The sequence below is a fragment of the Babylonia areolata genome, chromosome 20 (genome assembly GCF_041734735.1).
Source record: "Babylonia areolata isolate BAREFJ2019XMU chromosome 20, ASM4173473v1, whole genome shotgun sequence".
NCBI classification, from domain to species: Eukaryota; Metazoa; Mollusca; class Gastropoda; order Neogastropoda; family Buccinidae; genus Babylonia; species Babylonia areolata.
The window spans coordinates 21,651,313-21,671,312 of record NC_134895.1 but is presented as its reverse complement, the minus strand read 5'-3'; the positions used below and the strand labels follow the sequence as shown (position 1 = coordinate 21,671,312).

The 20,000-nt window shown below is 43.6% G+C and overlaps 1 protein-coding gene across 9 annotated transcripts in view; it reads right to left on the bottom strand.

Annotated features, from left to right (window-relative positions):
- The window catches only part of LOC143295306 (uncharacterized), a 275,100-nt gene that overhangs the window by 92,128 nt on the left and 162,972 nt on the right, over nt 1–20,000 (bottom strand). For all 9 annotated transcript variants that reach the window (XM_076606930.1, XM_076606938.1, XM_076606932.1 and 6 more), the window contains 2 exons: nt 13,360–13,444; nt 11,106–11,177 (listed from right to left, as the gene is read on the bottom strand). In XM_076606930.1, the coding sequence (XP_076463045.1) occupies nt 11,106–11,177; nt 13,360–13,444 (157 nt within the window). The remainder of the gene's footprint in view (nt 1–11,105; nt 11,178–13,359; nt 13,445–20,000) is intronic.

Genomic DNA, 20,000 nt, shown 5'->3' with positions numbered 1-20,000 from the left:
AGTTTACACAGCGGGACTTGGAATTAATGCAAATAGAACAGGGGACGATAATAAACCATCTGACTCTCAAACCAAAGAAAGCCCAACACGACAACGTTAGGTCGCTTGACTTGTTTAGTCGTAACCACAGGAAGACCATCATGGACTATCAGGAGACCATCTGACTTGCAAATTAAAAAAAAAAAAAAAAAAAAAAAAGAAGAAAAGAAAAGAAAGAGAAGAAAAGAAAAAACCGCTGTCTGATAAAAGACTAAGCCCCTGATGTGAAATCTAATATTGGAATACTTCTTCCTTCGCTGTTTTCGCTTTAAACTGTTCTTTCAAATCACATTTGGGAAAATAAAATAAAATAAATAAACAAGCCCAGCCCCCCCCCCCCCCTTCCCCCCCCAAAAAAAAAAAAAACACACAAAAAAAACAACAAACTTTTATCACTCAGTTCCTTGACACCATATTTTACTCTACCCCACTCCAGAACCTTGACGGAAGTTATATGAAAATGCCAGTGATGGCCTTACTGTGACCGCTGGCCTTAACAAGGAAGTGTTTAGGAGTGAGCAGGTCATTTATGTACACCAATGTTGGCCTGCACTTCTCAACACTGGTTTTGTTTCTTTGATTTTGTTTTGTAATTGTTGTTTTAACGTAGAGTCCAGCACACCAGAAAAGACATCATAAACCCAATGCGTGTTGGTCAATAAACGGCACACACACACACACACACACTATGTAACAAACAAAACAAAAAAAACAAAACAAAAAATATCGCTACAGTAAATTCAAACTTTTTTTTCCTTCTTTTTTTTTTTTTCTTTTTGAAGCTGCAACAAACACGGCACGTGGCAAACATCAAACATGGCACGTCAAACACGGGATATAACCAACATCAAACAAGCATCAAACATTATGATGCAACAAACATCAAACACGCAACTTTTAGCCGCCGTGGGGAAGTGGTTTCGCGCCGTGGACAGACAGACGGCTGGGAGGGAGGACGTGGGCACAAGTTCCAATAGTGATGGGGGTTTTGTTCTCGGCCAGTCGAGACCGGCTCCTGCCCAGATAAAGAGTTGAGTTAACTCTGCCATGGACTTAGAATTGAAACGCCAGGGGCCACACAGTCCAGGGTCATTCATTTGAAGGACGCGTCATGAGACGTAATATTTGTATTTGTATGTTGTATTTGTATTTCTTTTTTATCACAACAGATTTCTCTTTGTGAAATTCGGGCTGCTCTCCCCAGGGACAGCGCGTCGCTACACTACAGCGCCACCCATTTTTTGTATTTTTTCCTGCATGCAGTTTTATTTGATTTTTCTACGAATTTTGCCAGGAACAACCCTTTTGTTGCCGTGGGTTCTTTTACGTGCGCTAAGTGCATGCTGCACACGGGACCTCGGTTTATCGTCTCATCCGAATGACTAGCGTCCAGACCACCACTAAAGGTCTAGTGGAGGGGGAGAAAATATCGGCGGCTGAGCCGTGATTCGAACCAGCGCGCTCAGATTCTCTCGCCTCCTAGGCGGACGCGTTACCTCTAGGCCATCACTCCACTCTCTCTCTCTCTCTCTCTCTCTCTCTATATATATATATATATATATATATATATATGAAATATGTAACATTTTCATGTGCCCCCCAACCGGGTTTCCTGAAATAAACACGTCTTGTCTTTTCTTGTCTTGTCGTAATACGCGTTTTATTCCAATATCCTAACAAACATTGCATATGTCTGTGACTCTCTCTAGCCTGGATGACACCAAGATGTTGGAAATACAAGGGAGGAAAGCGCGGAGAACAGCCCTGTCACGCAGTACCCCGACTCAAATAAAATGAACACTCCATGGCACCATCGCCCCATCATTCTCGCTGACATCCATCATCGATATGTCAGTGACTATGACCATCAGAACAGCAGAGAAGGCAACTGCTGTCCCGACTACTTGGGCTAGATTCTTATTTCAGTGGAGAGTGGAGAGCCTCCAAGGCTGCAGCACTAAGTGCCAGTGCAATTTTGCCTCCAAGTTTGAGAGTCACAGTCCTTCACAAAAAGACTAAGCTGTAAATGGTTTTCCCACTGCACTGCAGAAACCATCGATAATAAAGTTCTCACTCTTGCTGTTGGCCCAACTGTAACCTTACGTCAATCTGTGATATAAGCCGAGTGCTGGGCGTTTCCATGATCGATAATTGAGTCCCTCAATTTGTGGCCTTTCACGCCGTGCTCTTATGGTGACCTTAGTTTCGATTTCTCCACAACTTCAATATCATGCCTGTGGTGAGTTCACCTGTTTTCTGTGTCGGTAGATTCATGAAGGATGAAGGGGGGTGAGGGCTGTACTGTCACTGGTGGAGAGGAGTTCGGATTCGCCTATTCCCGTTTCGCCCACCAACGACAGCCTCTTGAGAATTTGGCTCTTTGAACCGTGCGTGCGTGCGCGTGCGTTTGTGTGTGTATGTGTGCGTGCGTGCGTGTATGTGCGCGTCGGCGAACTGCGCATAGGCGAAACGGGATCATCAACTCAGTGACAGGCGAATCGGGAATATGCGATATGGGATTAGGTGAGCTGAGACGACGTGGTGGCGTCGGTCTACACTCCTGGGAGGGACGCTCTACTCGCGCACTCTGGTTCCACGACTTAAGCGACTGCTGTCTTCAACAGGGGGATGGATGGGCGGCTTAGTGGGTGACGGCCCGTGTGTGCTGAATGAATCAGAACCGACACTAACAGTGGTGACAAACAAGAGAGCAGAGTATTCTCTGATGTGTGGCCTGCTGCCGACCTAACATCGACAGCTAGCTGCAGACAGCCTGGGGGGGGACTGCTGCGGCAGACAAACCTGGATGTATCTGTATATGCGGAGGGGACAATAGGGACAGGAAGCACGGGATCAATCCAACTGAAACGACGAGGATGATTGGGCAGCAAATAAATAAATAAATACATATATAGAGATTTTTAAAGATTTGTTGGGTTTTTTTAATCAAAGCAAACACAGGATACAACCAGTCAGAATCAACCATAATTATTTCCATAAATAAATAACACTACACGAACTGAACTCCAAACACATAAAGCTGTAAACAGAAATAATCATAACAACAACAACACACACACATACATACACACACAACAAAAACCGAAATAAGAATAGCTTAAAACATAAACACACACACACAAAAAAAACTAAAACAAAACAACTTCCTACAGTCAAGAATAAATCTTCTCACTCCCTTTCTCTTAAAAAAAAAAAAAAAAACAACCTTCCGGACTTTCCAAACAAACAAATACAAGTAAAGAGTAGGAGGGACGCATGCCCCTCCTCCACAGCCCAATCTGTCCAACGTCCACCGACTGACCCCTCTCTCTAACCCCCTAGACAACCCCCACCCCCCACACTCCGCCCACCCCTATTTCCTGAAGAGACCCCCTTCCGCAGCAACCCCATCCCTTCACCCCCTTCCCAACCCACCCACCTCACACACGCATCATATTTTACGGGCAGGCGCTGACTTGGAACTGCCCGTCCCGGATGAGAGAGATCGTGATCAGGGGTAGGATCAATCGTCATGGCTACCCGGCCCTGGACCCCCCCTACAATGGAGAGCCGCGGGGGTGACGGGGTGCGACTGTATTGATGGGAGGTTTGAGTTTGTTTTTTGTTGCTGCTCTCTCTCTCTCTGTGTGTGTGTGTGTGTGTGTGTGTGTGTGTGTGTGTGTGTGTGTGTGTGTGTGTGTGTGTGTGTGTGTGTGTGTGTGTTGTTGTTGTTGTTGTTGTTGTTTTCGTATGTTCGCTTTGTAGTTGTTTTTACTTTTTTTCCCCCTAAGGAAAAAAAAAAATATATATATACACCCACATATATATAAACACACACACACACACACACACTTATACAGAGGGCGATTACCTTTTTTTTTCCCTTCGCTTGCTGAGTGTTACAATGAAATGAATTTGCGAATAAATTTGTTCTTAAGTTGTTTTCTGTCCGTTTCCTCCTCCACCCCAACACTGAAATGTTTAATGTCATTTTAGCTGAATTGACACAGGGGGTACAAATTAGAACACAAATGGTGCAAAACAGACAAAATGGATCAGAAAAGAAAAACAGATTTGGAGTTTAAAAAAAAAAGAAGAAAAAAAAGAAGACAAAACAGACTATCAACTGATTAAGAGATAAGCGACACTGTCACTTTGTACCATTGCCTTAAAAAGCCTAAGCATATATATATATATATATATATAGAGAGAGAGAGAGAGAGAGAGAGAGAGAGAGAGAGACAGAGAGACAGAGACACGGAGAGAGGGGGGTAAAGAGAAGGAGAGTCAGAGAAAGAGGGCAAAATGAAAGAAGCATGAGGAGGGGTGGGAGATGGACTGAGACAGAAAGAGGGGGGTAACAAATGGAGTTACCAGGGACATACTTGGAGTGGACACCGGTGCAGACATCACACACACACACACACACACACACACACACACACACACACGGTCTGGCGCACAAGCATATTTCAGATGGGACGAACCAAGTTTAAACGTGCACTCGACCCCATCCCAATACATCCTTCAGAACTCTCTCTCCCTCAACCCCCTTGCCCTCCACCCCCTTCCTCTCTGCTCCTCCCTCCCTCTCCCTACTTTCATCCATCTCTCTCTCCCCCCCTCCCCCAAGCCGCCTCCCCCCCCCCTCCCAACGTCCCCGCATCATCATCTTGCATCAGATCAGGAAGATAAAAGGGTGCAACACCCACTGCCCGGCTCTGGTTTCCAGGCCGGTTTGCACTGAAAATGTCAAGAAAATAATTACACCCGTAGCAACTACACGGGGGGAATGGGTGTGGGTGGCGGAGAAAAAAAACAACAACCAACCCAACAACATAAGCACTTCCCAAGCAAGACAGAGGGAGGGGAGGGGGGAAAGAAAAAACAACAAATCCTTTTTTGGACCTACACCGAGATAATAACAGAAAAAAAAATCTTCACACGCTTTCTGAAACTTACCCCTCAATCACCCACACCTCTCCCACTTCTTCTCTCTCTCTCTCTCTCTCTCTCTCTCTCTCTCTGTGTCTCCACCCTAACACCCTAAACCCCCTCTCGTCATAAATCTTGCCAACTCCTGTCCAGAACATTTGAAGACAACCTTTAAAAAAATATCATGGACTTTTTTTTTTTTTTTTTTTTTTAACTAAAAATAATTTGTAAGTTTTGTTGTTTCTTTTGGTTTTTTTAGTTAAAAAAAACACAAACAAAAAAAAAACACCTTATACTTGACATTGCTGGCCATAGTACCGCCGAACGCACAGGGCCATCCATATCAGGAACGGCAACGCTGTGCACTGGACCGGAATGAAATAGAATTGATTGAGAAATCACAAAGAAACAATGACAAGTTAGAGAGAGAGAGAGAGAGAGAGAGAGAGAGAGAGAGAGAGAGAGAGAGGGCGAGAGAGAGAGAGAGGCAGAGAAAAAAAAAAGAAAATGCAAAGCGTCTACTGGTTCTCCTCTTATCGGCGAATAAATAAAAAAAAATAATATTGCAATATGCATAAGCAGGTACACATACGCGTTCGCAAATACACCAAACCCCTCCGTGCGCGCGCGCGTGCACACACACACGCACACACACACACACACACACACACAGAGCCAACAGATCGACAACCACACCGACATACGGGCAGACAGACAGACAGACAAAAGACACGGATCATACCGGATAAATAAAGTGTCACTTGGGACAGACATCCGTGTGAGAGAAAATAAATAACCCACTGGGTAAAAAACAGTCAAAAGAAATCACAAGACATCAGTCAGAACTGATGCAGGCTAACAAACATAAGAAAAGAAAAGAAAGAAAATAAAACAGAAGAGGAGAGAAACACAAAAGAAAAAGGAAAAAAGAGGGAGATGATAACAAGATAAGAGAGGGAGATAAAGGAGGGGTAGGGGGTGTGGGGGTAAGAGGATATGAAGCAACAGGATAGGATGGGGAGGGTGGGAGATGGGGGGGGGGGGACAGAAAACAGACCATGGGGAAGGGAGGACAAAAGTAAATAAAAGAGAAGAAAGAAGAGAGAAGAGAGTGGGGAGAAAGGGAGTGTCGGGGAACGAGGGAGAGAGGGAAAGAGAGACAGACAGACACAGAGAGAGACAGAGACAGACAGACACACAGCAGACAGACAGACAGAAAAGGAGAGACAGAGAGAGAGAGAGGTGGGAAGACACAGAGAGATTTAGTTTCAGTTTCTCAAGGTGTCATTGCGTACAGACAAATCCATATACGCTACACCACATCTGCTAGACAGATGCCTAACCAACAGCAAGAACTAACGCACTTAGTATGGACTTCAGAGCATGCATGTATATTTGTGTACCTATCAGAGTGGATTTTCTTCCACAGAATTTTGCCAGAAAACAACACTCATGGCCATGGGTTCTTTGGTGGGGCTGGGGGTGGGGTGGGGGGGGGGGGCGCTCAGAAATGTTTACTAGCTAACATGGCGGCCCAAAACTTGACATAGGGTGGGTGATGACTACTTACAACAGAAAACAGGAGGGAAGAAACTATATAAAAAAAATTAAAATAAAAAAAGGGGGGGGGGCGGGAGGGAGGAGAGAGAGAAACAGAGAAGAGAAGAAAAAAAATCAAAATGTACTCTAAAGAAATGTACTCGAAAATCAAAATTTCCTCTAAAGAAATGTACTGCAAGAAAGTCTGTATGAAAAAAAAAAAAAAAAAAAAAAGTAAAATAAATGATAATAAACACTGCGGGTTGTGAAATGAAACTCCAGACCTTGTGTGACCCTTTTCTCAAAATAGTCTATAACCTGACCTGTTTGGGTTTTTTTTTCTACTTTTCTTCCACTGTCATTTCTACTGAACAGTCTACAAAGAAGAACCTATGGTCAGAAACACTGACGTTCTTATCAAAGTGAGAGTTTGATTTCATAACCCAGCTGTTGATTTATTTTTTCTGCAAACCTTTCCATTTGTCAGATTTATAGACGCAACAGTCCTTTTTTTTTCTCCTCCCCCCCTCCCCTCCCCCCAAATCGCCGTTCCTGTACACTAAAGCTTATGTTCAGTGCCTTTGCTGAGGTGTAGAAAGTTTGCAAATTTCTGAGTGTATCACTGAATAGTGCATTTCTATTCGTTTTGCCTTATACAATAATTTCTAACAGAAGTGAGAACAAGAGAGGCAAGGCCTTGAAGACCCACTTGTGATACATTTAAAAAAAAATCTATTCGTTAAAATGTGTTCTGTATTTGTTATTATAAAGCTTCGGGTTAAAAGAAAAAGAAAGAAAAAAGAAAAGAAAAAGTCCTAACGGCAGATTCGAACCCCGCGTCTTCGGATGAAAAGAAACTGTCTTACCCATTACACTATCGGGGCTCCTTAGCTGACGTTAAAAAAATATAACATTTAAATATACTTTTTTTTTTAAAGGGCGATAAATCGATTGCAGTATTCGCAGTGATAACACTGTTTAAATCATATTATTCTGGTGTATCTTGGGCATTAAAAAAAATCTTTAAGGGCAATTAAAAATTCTTTTTAAGTCCGTCGTAAAGGAGACGTGGCTATCGCCGCAATCACGCTGCAACATTTAGCCGTTTTCTCTGGATCTAGATAGATGTACAAGTTTAGTTACACCCGGTTGACACGTTCGATTCAATTTCTCTTTTATGTTCTTTCTAGTTTTTAGTTTTAAAGTTGATATGAAAATTGAGCATTTTGTTAAACTAATAATATGTAGAGCCAAGTACTTAAGAAGTGAAAAGGACTTCATTTTGAGAAAAGTCAAGACTGGAAATTTTTACGTTTCATCAATTCAAGGGTATTATTAACTCTCATAGTTTATTATTTTAAAATGTGAATTCCGACTGATTCTGTGGATATTTTTATGACAGTTTGGGGCATAATCCAGTAAGTGATGAGGCGTTCAAAAATCTTTCTCTGAATAAATATTTAACGGTCTCCTTCTCCAACTTCCATCACGTTATCGTGTATTGTCCATTGAATATAGGATTGAACGGGCAGGTCGACAACTTGAAACAAAATGGCGTCGTTCGCGTTCGCGAAGAATATGAGCACGCGCTTTGAATGTGTATAAATATGTGTACGCAACTGATTTTTGCCCATGGCCTCCAGGGCTCAGCCAATAGATCTATAAAGTCCACTCGTGTTGATTTTAGTATTTTCCGAAAATGACCACTTGGGCGAATGAACATAGTGAAAGCCCTGTACACTGAGAGTAAAACACACGTTTTTTTATGTATTGTGTATAATTTCAAAATGTAATGTTTAAGATGAGAAAGATCAGTTTAAAGCAAATTAAGCCCCCTAGCACTAATTACTGATTAATTTCCCTTTTTTACTATCTGCACAAAAGGCATACAAAATAAATATAACTTCCATGCTTAGCAAAATAAGTTCCTGTTTGAACAAAAAATGATAAAAATGACTGCTCTTGTTGTTGTGTCAGAATATCAGATCAAAGTGCCAAGTTTAGAGAATTAAAAAAATAAATAAATATAACAGTAAATTCAGTTTGCATATAATCTGGCTACTTTTTTAAATTTTTTGTGCCCATCCCAGAGGTGCAATATTGTTTTAAACAAGATGACTGGAAAGAAATGAATTTTTCCTATTTTCATGCCATGAAACTTATTGGAAACAAAGTTGGTATGGATGATGAAAACCAAAATACCAGTGATAATGGGATGAAAAACTGTTTTAACAATGTGGATTGTAATAACACTTGTTTAGATAATGATATATCTGACACAGAAGTAATAAAAGCGTGCCAAAAATTGAAGAACAACAAATCACCAGGCATAGACGGTATCAGAAATGAGATAATTAAAGCTGTTTTACCGGACTTACTTCCTACAATTAAAACAGTACTTAATTACATTCTAAAAACTGGATGTTATCCAGATTTGTGGAAAAATGGGATATCTATCCCAATTCATAAAGAGGGAGATAAATCAAACCCAAATAACTACTGAGGAATAACTATCATTTGTTCTTTAAGCAATCTACTTTGTCTAATCCTCAACAGCAGATTAAATGATTATTTAGAATCAAACAATTTACTTGCAAAAGAACAAGCTGAATTTAGAAAAGGTTTTAGAACTACAGACCATATTTTTGTTTTAAAAAAAATTGTTGATTACACCATGAAAAATAGAACGGACAGATTATACGCATGTTTCGTGGATTTCAAAAAAGCGTTTGATAGCATTTCACATGCAGGTATGTTCACAAAACTTTAAAAAAATCGGTATACGAGGTAGGTGCTTCAATTTAATAAAAAGTTTGTATACAGACACAAAAGTCTGCACCGTAATGAAAATGGATTCTCCCCTTCAATCTATGTTCGAAGAGGAGTACTACAGGGAAATGCACTGAGCCCCACGTTATTCAATATATTTATAAATGATATTGTTGATTGGCTTCCAGATACCGATTTGCCAACAGTTAGTCATTATCAAAACAAAAGTATCTCTTGTCTTTTATATGCTGATGACTTAGTATTACTTTCAAAATCTAAACATGGCCTACAGCTGAAACTAAACCAGTTACATTTATATTGTAAACAATGGGGTATTGAAATCAATAGAGGCAAAACAAAAGTTGTCATATTTTCAAGATCAGAACCACGAGCTCGAATGTTTTTTAAATGTGGAACAGAAGTTATAGAAACAACTGAACAATATAAATACCTGGGAATAATATTCCATAAATCAGGCAGTTTTGAAAAGGCTATGGAACATCTGGCAAAACAAGGTAATAAAGCTTCTCATATTCTTAAAAGATCTTTCAAGAATGAAAACATAAGCATACATATAATATCAAAATTATTTGATAGTCTCGTTTCACCAATACTAACGTATGGAGCAGAATTATGGTTCCCCACTTGTGAAAAAGCAGATGCTACCTTTACCTTTGACAAACTATATAACCACTGTCTCATGAACAAATTTCCTCATGAGCATGTTCATCTAAACTTTTTTAAACAAATACTGGGTGTCCACAAAAAAGCCACAAATTTAGCAATACTTGGTGAAATAGGTAAATACCCCTTAAGTTTAAAAGTGATTTGTCAAGTAATAAAATTTTGGTTTCACATAACACAGGCACGAGAAAATTCGTATATCAAAATTGTGTATGATGATATGCTTACAGAGGAAACAAAACAGCGAACATGGATTAATTTCGTTGAAATTATATTACAGAATCTTGGTTTAGGACACGTTTGGAATAATCAGTCAACATTCAATATTCATAGACTTAGCCACGTTATAATGAATAAACTAGAATATGGATATGTTTTATTCTGGAAGAGAAACAAATCTGAAAATAAATCTAAACTACTATTCTATAATAAAGTTACTTGTGAATACAAAACCGAGCCTTATTTGCTTGAAGGATATCTTAATTATAATCAAAAACAATCATTGTGCAAATTAAGAATATCCTGTCATGATTTAGCAATAGAAAAAGGTCGATATTTCAACATTCCAAAAGAAGGGAGACTATGTTTACAATGTCAAACAATAGAGGATGAATTTCATTTCTTAGATGACTGCGAATTATACAAAGAAATTAGAATAGAATTCATACAAAAAATTCAAAATTACATTCCAAATATTATTAAACCCAGTCAGCTAATACTGGAAGACAAACTTGTGGGACTGTTTGGGAAATTTGTCAGTAACTGCTGTCAAAAACGCCATAGCGTGCAAGAGTGATTCAATGTCTTGTTCAGCATTTATCTATTTTTGTTTTTCTTTTTTTTTTTCTTTTTTCTTTTTTTTTTTGTGCGTGGTTTCATGTAACTTTGCATGCGTGTCTTATAAAACTTGTTCAGGTTTAACTGACATTAAAATTGATTCTGATTCTGATTCTGCCAAATTTGGTGTCAACTGACAGAGTATTTGCAGAGAAAATGGCAACGGACACACAGACACACGCACACGCACAGACAACCGAACACCGGGTTAAAACACAGACTCACTTTGTTTACACAAGTGAGTCAAAAATCCTACATCATGAACAATATTTGATGCCATTCTGAATAAAATGGAATCTTACCTTTCTCCTTGTCCTCGTCTGTACTCTCATCGTCATCTGTTCCGGATGACGAAATGGTCGTCGGGTCATCTCCTGAACGAGATAAAAATAATAATAATAATAATAATAATAATAAAAATAATAATCATTAACAAATCTTCTGGGAGAGCAGGGGGTGGGGGTGGGGGTGGGAGTGGGGGGGAGAGGGGGAAGGAAGTTATAGGAAGATAATGGTGGCTCATAGCCGACATTTCCACGTTATTTCGGGAGGGAAAAAAATATCCGTCCACAACCTTTTGAGTAATTCTGCTAACTGGCAGACACACAAAACAAACTGGAGATGAAAACAAAACATCACTGGTGGGGAGTAATTATACGTAAGGGAATAAAAAGATTGAAGGTCAAAGGTCCCATAATCTTTTATACATTATATATATATATATATATATATATCGGGCCATAGGGGCAGTGAATTCTTAATCATCCACTGAGTTCAGGGTTCGGCATAGGAAGGCTTGGCCCAATCCTCTCCTCTCGCAATGGCGCCTCCCATATTCAAAAACATCCATTATCACACGGTTGTTATGTTTCAGAAGAGTAACAACAAATGTTATTAGAAGAGCACCGAATGCATTGGGGTCTGGGATATTATGTAATCGAAACAGTTTCCGGGTTCTTACATGATCGGCTCTAAAGATCAAATTCATGGCGATCATCAAGAACAACGTTGCGGTCGACGAGACTGGATATGAATGTGTTAAATACAACAGCCCATTATCACGTAAGGCACCCACTGACAGGGAGAAAGAGAGAGAGAGAGAGAGAGAGAGAGAGAGAGAGAGAGAGAGAGAGAGAGAGAGAGAGAGAGAGTGTGTGTGTGCTTCAGGTTTAAGGTGGAGTCAAAGTGTGTGGACTGATCCATATACGTTACACCTCATCTGCTGTATATTAAACAACAACAACAACACCCCCCCCCCCAAAAAAAAACAACAACACATAATATTAACAACAAGAGTAATAATACATATGCATATCTATATATCTAAACCTCTCTCTCTCTATATATATATATATATATATATATATATATATATATATATGTGAGAGAGAGAAAGTCAGGGAGGGGGGAGAGGGATGGAGAGAGACACAGAGAGAGAGAGAGAGGAGAGAGAGAGAGTAGATTTTCTTTAAACATTGCCTCTTGTATACCCAGTAATAAAGCCCCTTATCAATGTGTACCTGTGTGCGTGTGTGTGTGGTGTGTTTGTGTGTGTGTGTGTGTGTGTGTGTGTGTGTGTGTGTGTGTGTGTGTGTGTGTGTGTGTGTGTGTGTGTGTGTGTGTGTGTACGTGTGTGCATGGCCGATGTCGATGTGATGAAACCTCCTTTCTTCAAAACTGAATAGGGTAGTTTTTGGAAACCTCATGAAGGGCCTGTGGTTGACGGGAAAAATGTGACAGAGAGAAGAAGAAGAAGAAGAAGAAGAAGACACCCCTGTTTGATTTCTGCCTGCTCCTCTTTTCTTTCCCTCCTCACACTGTCATCCTCAATAACAATATCCAAACAAAAGAAACAACACCAACTAGAAGAAGAAGAAATCTAACTATGTGTCGCTGAATCTTGAGCGGAGACAAATCAAGGCAGGCGCTTTTCACATTCAACTTTCAAACACATGCATAACTGAAACAAAGGGATGACAGACAAACCTTACAAAACACATGCATATATTGTATAGTAGCCCAGAGAGAAACTGTGGACGGAAAAAAAATATGTAAGATATGAATGAGCTATTTCGGAAACAGGTAGGTTTAAGAGCTTGAAAGAGCTGAGTTCTGAGATTTGACGAAACGAAAGAGGAAGATCATTCCAAGTATGAGGTCCAGAGACAAGACTCACAGAGAAAGAGCACGCGTCCAGTTGTGTGAAGCGCCTGAATCTGGCACAGAACAAGAACAAAATAGAGGTTTATAGACAGGGTTTAAATAGACAAACAAAAGGAGGAGTTTGTATTATACTCCATGTTTGGTGTTAAATATACTTACCATGTCAAACTGATGCAAACTAGGCCTATTGGTTTGCTCTGCTTGGCCAAATTTCGCGCGGCTAACAGTGAAAAGACGGGCCCACCCGCTCTCAGCCAATCAAACGCCTCTAAAAACTGTAAGCGCTTAATCATTCCTTTGGCCAAGGCTCTCCACGCCATCTTGTCAGGTTTACGCTCTGTCTCGTCTCTATGTCAATCAAAATAAAAACAAAATAAACAAGGCGCACATTACCTGCCAGAATCCTCTTCATCCGCTTTCTGGACAGAACCTCCAGGTGTTCCAGACATCGCTTCTTCAGCTCCTCCATCGGCATGCCCTGCAACAGCAGCCCCAGTCAAATCAAATCAAAACCAAATCAAATCGTGTTGCTTATCATAGCCCAGCCTCCTGCAAAGGGGCCCTTCCGGGGTTTAAATAAACAGTCAGTTCAGAAAACCGGTCAATAAGAAACCTAAATAATGTTATAAGGTGTTTGAAAATAACATTACCAACGAATTCGTCCACGTCACGTCTCGTTCAATTAAGACCACAGTCACCACACAAACACCGCTGTTCTCATAATACTTAACATACATACATACATGTATATATATATATATATATATACACACACACACACACACACACACACACACACATATATATATATCACACACACGCGCGCGCGCGCGCGCGTGCGTGCGTGCGTGCGTGCGTGCGTGCGTGTGTGCAGAGAGAGAGACATACATTCATATATACATGTCTTTATATGTATAGATTTGCAGATGCACAGAGATACTTAAACAGAGAGACTGACAGATAGATAGACAAAATGTGCTCGTTATATTGTGGTGTTGTGTAGAGAGAGTGGGGATGGAGACAGAGAAGGGGCGGGGGGCGGGGGAGAGAGAGACATAAAAAGACTGATAGGGTGGTGATGGGGGACAGACAGAGATAGGCAGAGGCAGATAATTAGGTAGGTAGGTAGGTAGGTAGGTAGATAGATAGATAGATAGATAGACAGACAGACAGACAGACAGATAGATAGACATTTTTCTTTACACGCTATCCGTTACAGCAAAGGCAGAAACGTAAGACAGACACATATTGACAAGAGACAGATAACTGTACGGAAGACAAATATCAAAATGAATAAAGCAGTTGTGCATAATTTATTATAACAGCACTTTTAACCAACATACATCCACAAGGCCACGTGTATATATATGTACGCGTATGTGCGGCGGTGTGTTCTTGTGTACTCCAACATCCACAAAACGAACACAACTTTCACACACACACACACACAACAAACAACAACAACAACAACAACCGCCAACACTACAAGAACCATAATAACCAACCAGGTCCTTGGACCGTCTTTGCACGAAGTAGCCTTTTCTTACAACTAAAAAAAAAAAAAAAAGTGACCAACCAGGTCCTTGGACCGTCTTTGCACGAAGTAGCCTTTTCTTACAACTAAAAAAGAAGTGTTGCATCCTTTGCATCTTAAGAAGTGTTGTTTGTGTTTGTTTGTTTTTTGTTTGTTTGTTGGTGTGTGTGTTGTTTTTTGGGGGTGGAAGGGGTTGCATCTTTAAACAACAACAAAATGTGTAGTTCCAGCACATACCTGGTCTACCTTTTTCAGACCCATACAGCCAGACCCCGAGTACCCCCCCCCCCCCCCCCCAAAAAAAAAAAAGTCCCAGCTCAAGTTCCAGCACAGTCTAGACACAGTAAAACCTCTGCCGTTCTTTAACGTAATTCTCAGGGACACATCTTCCCCTATGGGCAGCAGCAGCAGCAGAAGAAGAAGGCTGAAAAGAAACAAGACCAAAAATCAGAAGAATCGGAGGGGGGGAAAGAAGAAGAAGAAGAAGAAGAAGAAGAAGCGCAGTCTTCCAGGAGACAAGACAGAGAGAAAAGACTACGGGACCTTCGCCGCAGGCCGCCCCCCCCCCCCCCCCCACCCTCCTTCCCCCTTATTCTCTCCCCAAAATTTCTTTTTATCATCATTACCACCACAACCAACACTACCTCCCCAACCACTACCACCACCACCACCACCCTCTGTTTTGAGCTTTAAAACTCCCACCTCTCTCAGACAGCCAACGTCTGCCCGGCCACTGGCAAGGAGAGAGAGACACACACAGACAGATACAAGAAAGAGAGAAATAAAGAAAGAGAGAAGTGTTCTGCATGGTGGTGAGGGGGGTGGGGGTGAGGAGGTTGTGGGATGTAGTGTAGGGGGGCCCCCGCCGCATGGAACCCCATACTCCGGCTGGGCTTGGGGGAGGTCAACCTGGTTCTTCTCAAACGGGACAGATTGGCCGCCCAGGAGACGGGCCCACCGCAGGGATGGGACGGAGGAGGAGGAGGAAGAGGAGGAGGGGGTTGTGGTGTGGGAAGGAGGCTGCGTGGGTTGACCTGGGGGGGCCTGCGGTGGAAAAGAGAAACAGAGAAAGAGGAGTGGGAGGGGGTAGAATTTACTGGGCCGGTCAGGGGCCTCCTCCTCCTTCCCAGCCGGCAAGGAGAGGGGCAAGGAAGCTCGGGGGGCCCTAATGGCTACTGTCAAAGACGCGGGCCGGGATGGATGGGCGCCAGAGCCAGAGTTGAGGTTCCGCGACACTGGGCTCAACAAGCAGCCGCCCGACTCGGGGGAGGGCAACAGGGAGGGATCGGGTTGCAGCCAGAATTATTGGTGAAAGCCATCTGTTTGAAAGCCAAATTTGTTCACCCCCACCACCACCACCACCCTATCCCCCTCCACACCTCCTCCACCCATTTCCTTCCTTCCCTTCGCCAAAGCATCTCGCCTCAAGCCCTCCCCAAGATTTAAGCCCCCGGACCCGGAAAACCAAGAGTCCGGAGCGAGCTCTCTCGCTCGCCCCCCTCCCTGTCTGAAAGCGGGCCCTGGCCTTATGTAAATGTTTCCAGGTTTTTTTGAGGACCTCGTGTCAGGCGGCTAGCCCCGGGGTCTGCTGCTGCAGGGCGGGGGTTTTCTGGGGGTGGGGATGAGTAAGGGGGTGAAGGCGGGAGGTGGGGGGGGGGTGGGAGGTGAGACGAAGAAGGGGAGGTGAAATAAGATCTAAATGGACGCGTTCGTTCAAGGGGGAGACAGACCGTGGTTCCCTAAACCACAGGACGAAGTTGTGTGTGTGTGTGTGTGTGTGTGTGTGTGTGTGTGTGTGTGTGTGTGTGTGAGAGAGAGAGAGAGAGAGAGAGAGAGAGAGAGAGAGAGAGAAACAGACATGCTGACAAACTGACAGACAGACATAGCGGCGGTTGGAACGGGGGTGGGTGGTGGGATCAAGAGGAGGAGACGGGGAGGTGAACGCAATGCACAAGTAAACGTCCTCCTTCTCTCTCTCTCTTTCTATCTCCCCCTCCCCCCCCTCCCCCCCTCTCTCTCTCTCTCTCTCTCTCCACCTCCTCATCACCGTCACTTCGGGGGCCGGAATAAATGCAAATAGCCATCCACAACATAAGCCCAAGCCTCTCCCTTACCCTGCTAGATTTCTGCCAATGAAAAGCGAAAAACAACATTAGCTCAGATAAAGACACCGACGGGCAGATAGATCGATGGACCGACAGATAGGCATATAGATTTCTACCAATGAAATGAGCGGAGCGGGGCAGGGGGGGGGGGAGAGAAAGAAAAGAAAGCATCAATATAAAGATAAGCAGTCAGGGACAGGCTAGCAGAGAGACAAAATATAAACATACAGCCAGTTACAGAACGAGAGCGACAAAGAGAGAAAGAGATGTGGGGTGCGGGAGGGCAATCCAGAGCCATAAGAATAACCAACTGAACATGATTATCAAGAATTCCGTCGTCTTCAGTCAATGGTATCGAGTGATGACAGGGAGAACACACACACACACACACACACACACACACACACACACACACACACCAAAAAAACAACAACAAACAACAACGCATTGTACACGTTCCTCCTTGGTATTCAGGTGAAACAAAAAGACAGTACAACGAAACAAAGAAATTAATGCGTCAACGTGGCAACGCAATTTTTTTTTTTTTTTTTTTTAATTAAAAAGGGAAAAAGAAACCCCCTTTTTTTTCCCCTCAAAGATCACAACCCAAGACAAGATTATTGTCTCCTATACGCCCTTACCGACCCCAACCCCACTCCACTCATGTACCCCCCCCCCCCCCCCCCCCCTTCTCTCTCTCTCTCCACACACACACACACCATCCCACTCCCTTCCCCACCTAGCACCCCGAGCCTCCTCAACCTATCCACCACCACCTCCTACACCCTCCCATCCCCCCCCCCCCCCCCCCCCCCCCCGCTTCCCCTCCTCCATCAAGCCAACCACTAACCACCCCATCTCGTAATTCACTGCAGGGTCCGAGTGAAAATGTAATAAAGAAACAGCCACATCACAGGGAGATAACAATTCCCGTCTGTGCCACACGATATTCCAGATATTTCCTCAGCCCGGGACACTCAATACTGCCAGTCTTTCCAGGATTTCCCTCATTCTCACCCCCCCCCCCCCTACCCCACCCCAAACCGCCATCCCCTAACCCCTCCCCATGACCATCACGCCTTCCACACACACACACAGACACACGCATTCACACACAAACGCGCGTGCAAACAACACACACACACACACACACACGAAGCATGCCAGCGCACATACACCGCAGCAAGAGAACGCATGTCGCGCACGCGCCGCAAACACACACGTCCCATCCTCACCCCCACCCAACTTGCCACAGACATAATAAACACACACACTTCTTTGTTTTCTGAACCCTCTCCACTGTTCTCCATCTTTGGCCCCCACCCCCTTCCTACCACACCACCCCACCCCCTACACCTCTCTCTATCTCTGCCTCTCACTCACACACGTATGCACGCACGCGCACACGCACACACAGCTTCCTCCTGGGGATACATTCACCTGCCGCAAGACCACATGACATTTCCACAGACGGGCGACACACCCAGCAACTAAAAGAGAAAATGTCAAAATAAACAAGATTTGCTGGCACGGAGTTCAATGAAAATCACTCTCTGCTTCTTTCCTTTTCCCCTCCCCCCCCCCTCCCAAAACAACACGACTGATCAGAGATTATAGCAGTTTACGACCCTCTTTCTTTCTTTGTTTCTCTGTTTATTTTGGGTTGGTTTTTCTTTGTCTGCCTTTGTTGTGTGTGTCGGTCTCGTCCCCCCCCCCTCCCGCCCCCTTTCCCTTCTTCACTGTGTCCCATTCCTTGTACCCATCTCCTCTCCCTGTCTCTCTCCCTCTCACACACACAAATGATTTTCACCTTGTGCCCACGAATTCCTTAATGATATTTGGTAGAAATCAAAGAGGTCTCAAGTCTGGGCATGCACACGCACACACGCGCGCGCGTTTTCTTCCAAACACACACACACACACACAATCTCTCTCTCTCTCTCTCTGTCTCTCTGTCCCCGTCCCTTTCTCCTCCTCCATCCCTTTCTATCTCCTAACTCCTCCCACCCACCACCACCAAACTCCCGTCTGCCAACCTTCCTCCCGCTCAAAGACTTTCATCACTGCTCCAATGGCGTATACCTGCGTCTCCCAACAAACAACTCAACACAACACAGTCCACAACCCGACGGTCTACCAACAGATTCCTCCTTTCTGCCTCTCTCCCTGGCAACCACGGCAGTCAATTTGCACGGGGGGGACGCAAATAGAAACATAACCGGCCAATTATTTTAGTAACTGTAGACCGGCCGGCGGTCCGGCTAAGGATCGATCGACTGACTGACCGATCGTCGTCGGAGAGGAGAGACACCTCCTCCCACTCGCCCCCTGGCACATCCTCCTCCCCACGGCCCGCCACCCTCCCGTCCCTAAAATCATCGACGATGACGACGACGACGACGTAAAGCAGCATCACCAGTCCTCACACAACACTTATCACGGGATGTCGATGAAGCGTATGCACACAATGGTATACAATATTTAAGTTCATCATACACACACACACACACACACACACACACACACACACACACACACACACACCAAATCTCAATCCCTCCCTCTCCCCTTCATACCCTGCCCTCACTCACCCCCACCCCCATCCCCACCCCCCACTTCATTATAAGAAATTCGCCATGTGTTCCAACACTGCGCATAACCAACGAGTCCTAAGATTCACCCTGCCTCTGTCCTTGATAACCCTGGCAAGTCAATTTGCACTGGGACGCAAACAGAATCATAACCAGGAAATTATTTTAGTACCTGTAGACCAGGCATGGCAAAGGATCGATCTGACATACATCGAAGAGATCCATCCCATCCGTCGAGGACGTAAAGCTCATACACTTGTCAAGGAATGCAGATGAAATACACACAGGCACGCATGCACGCAAATACACACACACACACACACACACACACACACACACACACACACACACACTCACTCTCCTCTCTCTCTCTCTCTCTCTCTCAGGAAATCCTGATTAGAACTTGATAAACCGAAATTCTGATTAGAACTTGATAAACTGGTACTGCAGTGTGATTGTTTCCAATTGAATGTTGTTGTTCTTTTTTTGTTTTTTGTTGTTGTTGTTTTTTTTCTGATGTAACAGATTTGGGAATATATGTACTTCTGTCTTCGCATGACATATAACTGGTCACATGTCGTGGTATCCATGTCATGAACAGTTGTGCAGTGTGTGTCACCGTTATTTCGTTATATTGCTTGCGCTTACAATCCTTTTCCCACCATGTCCCCTTGTGAATGGGCTACTAGGGCCTGACCACAATAAACCGTTCGTTCTCTCTCTCTCTCTCTCTCTCTCTCTCTCTCTCTCTCTCTCCTTACACCCCTCTATCCTCACTCAACCCCACCCTCTCCCCTCCAACCT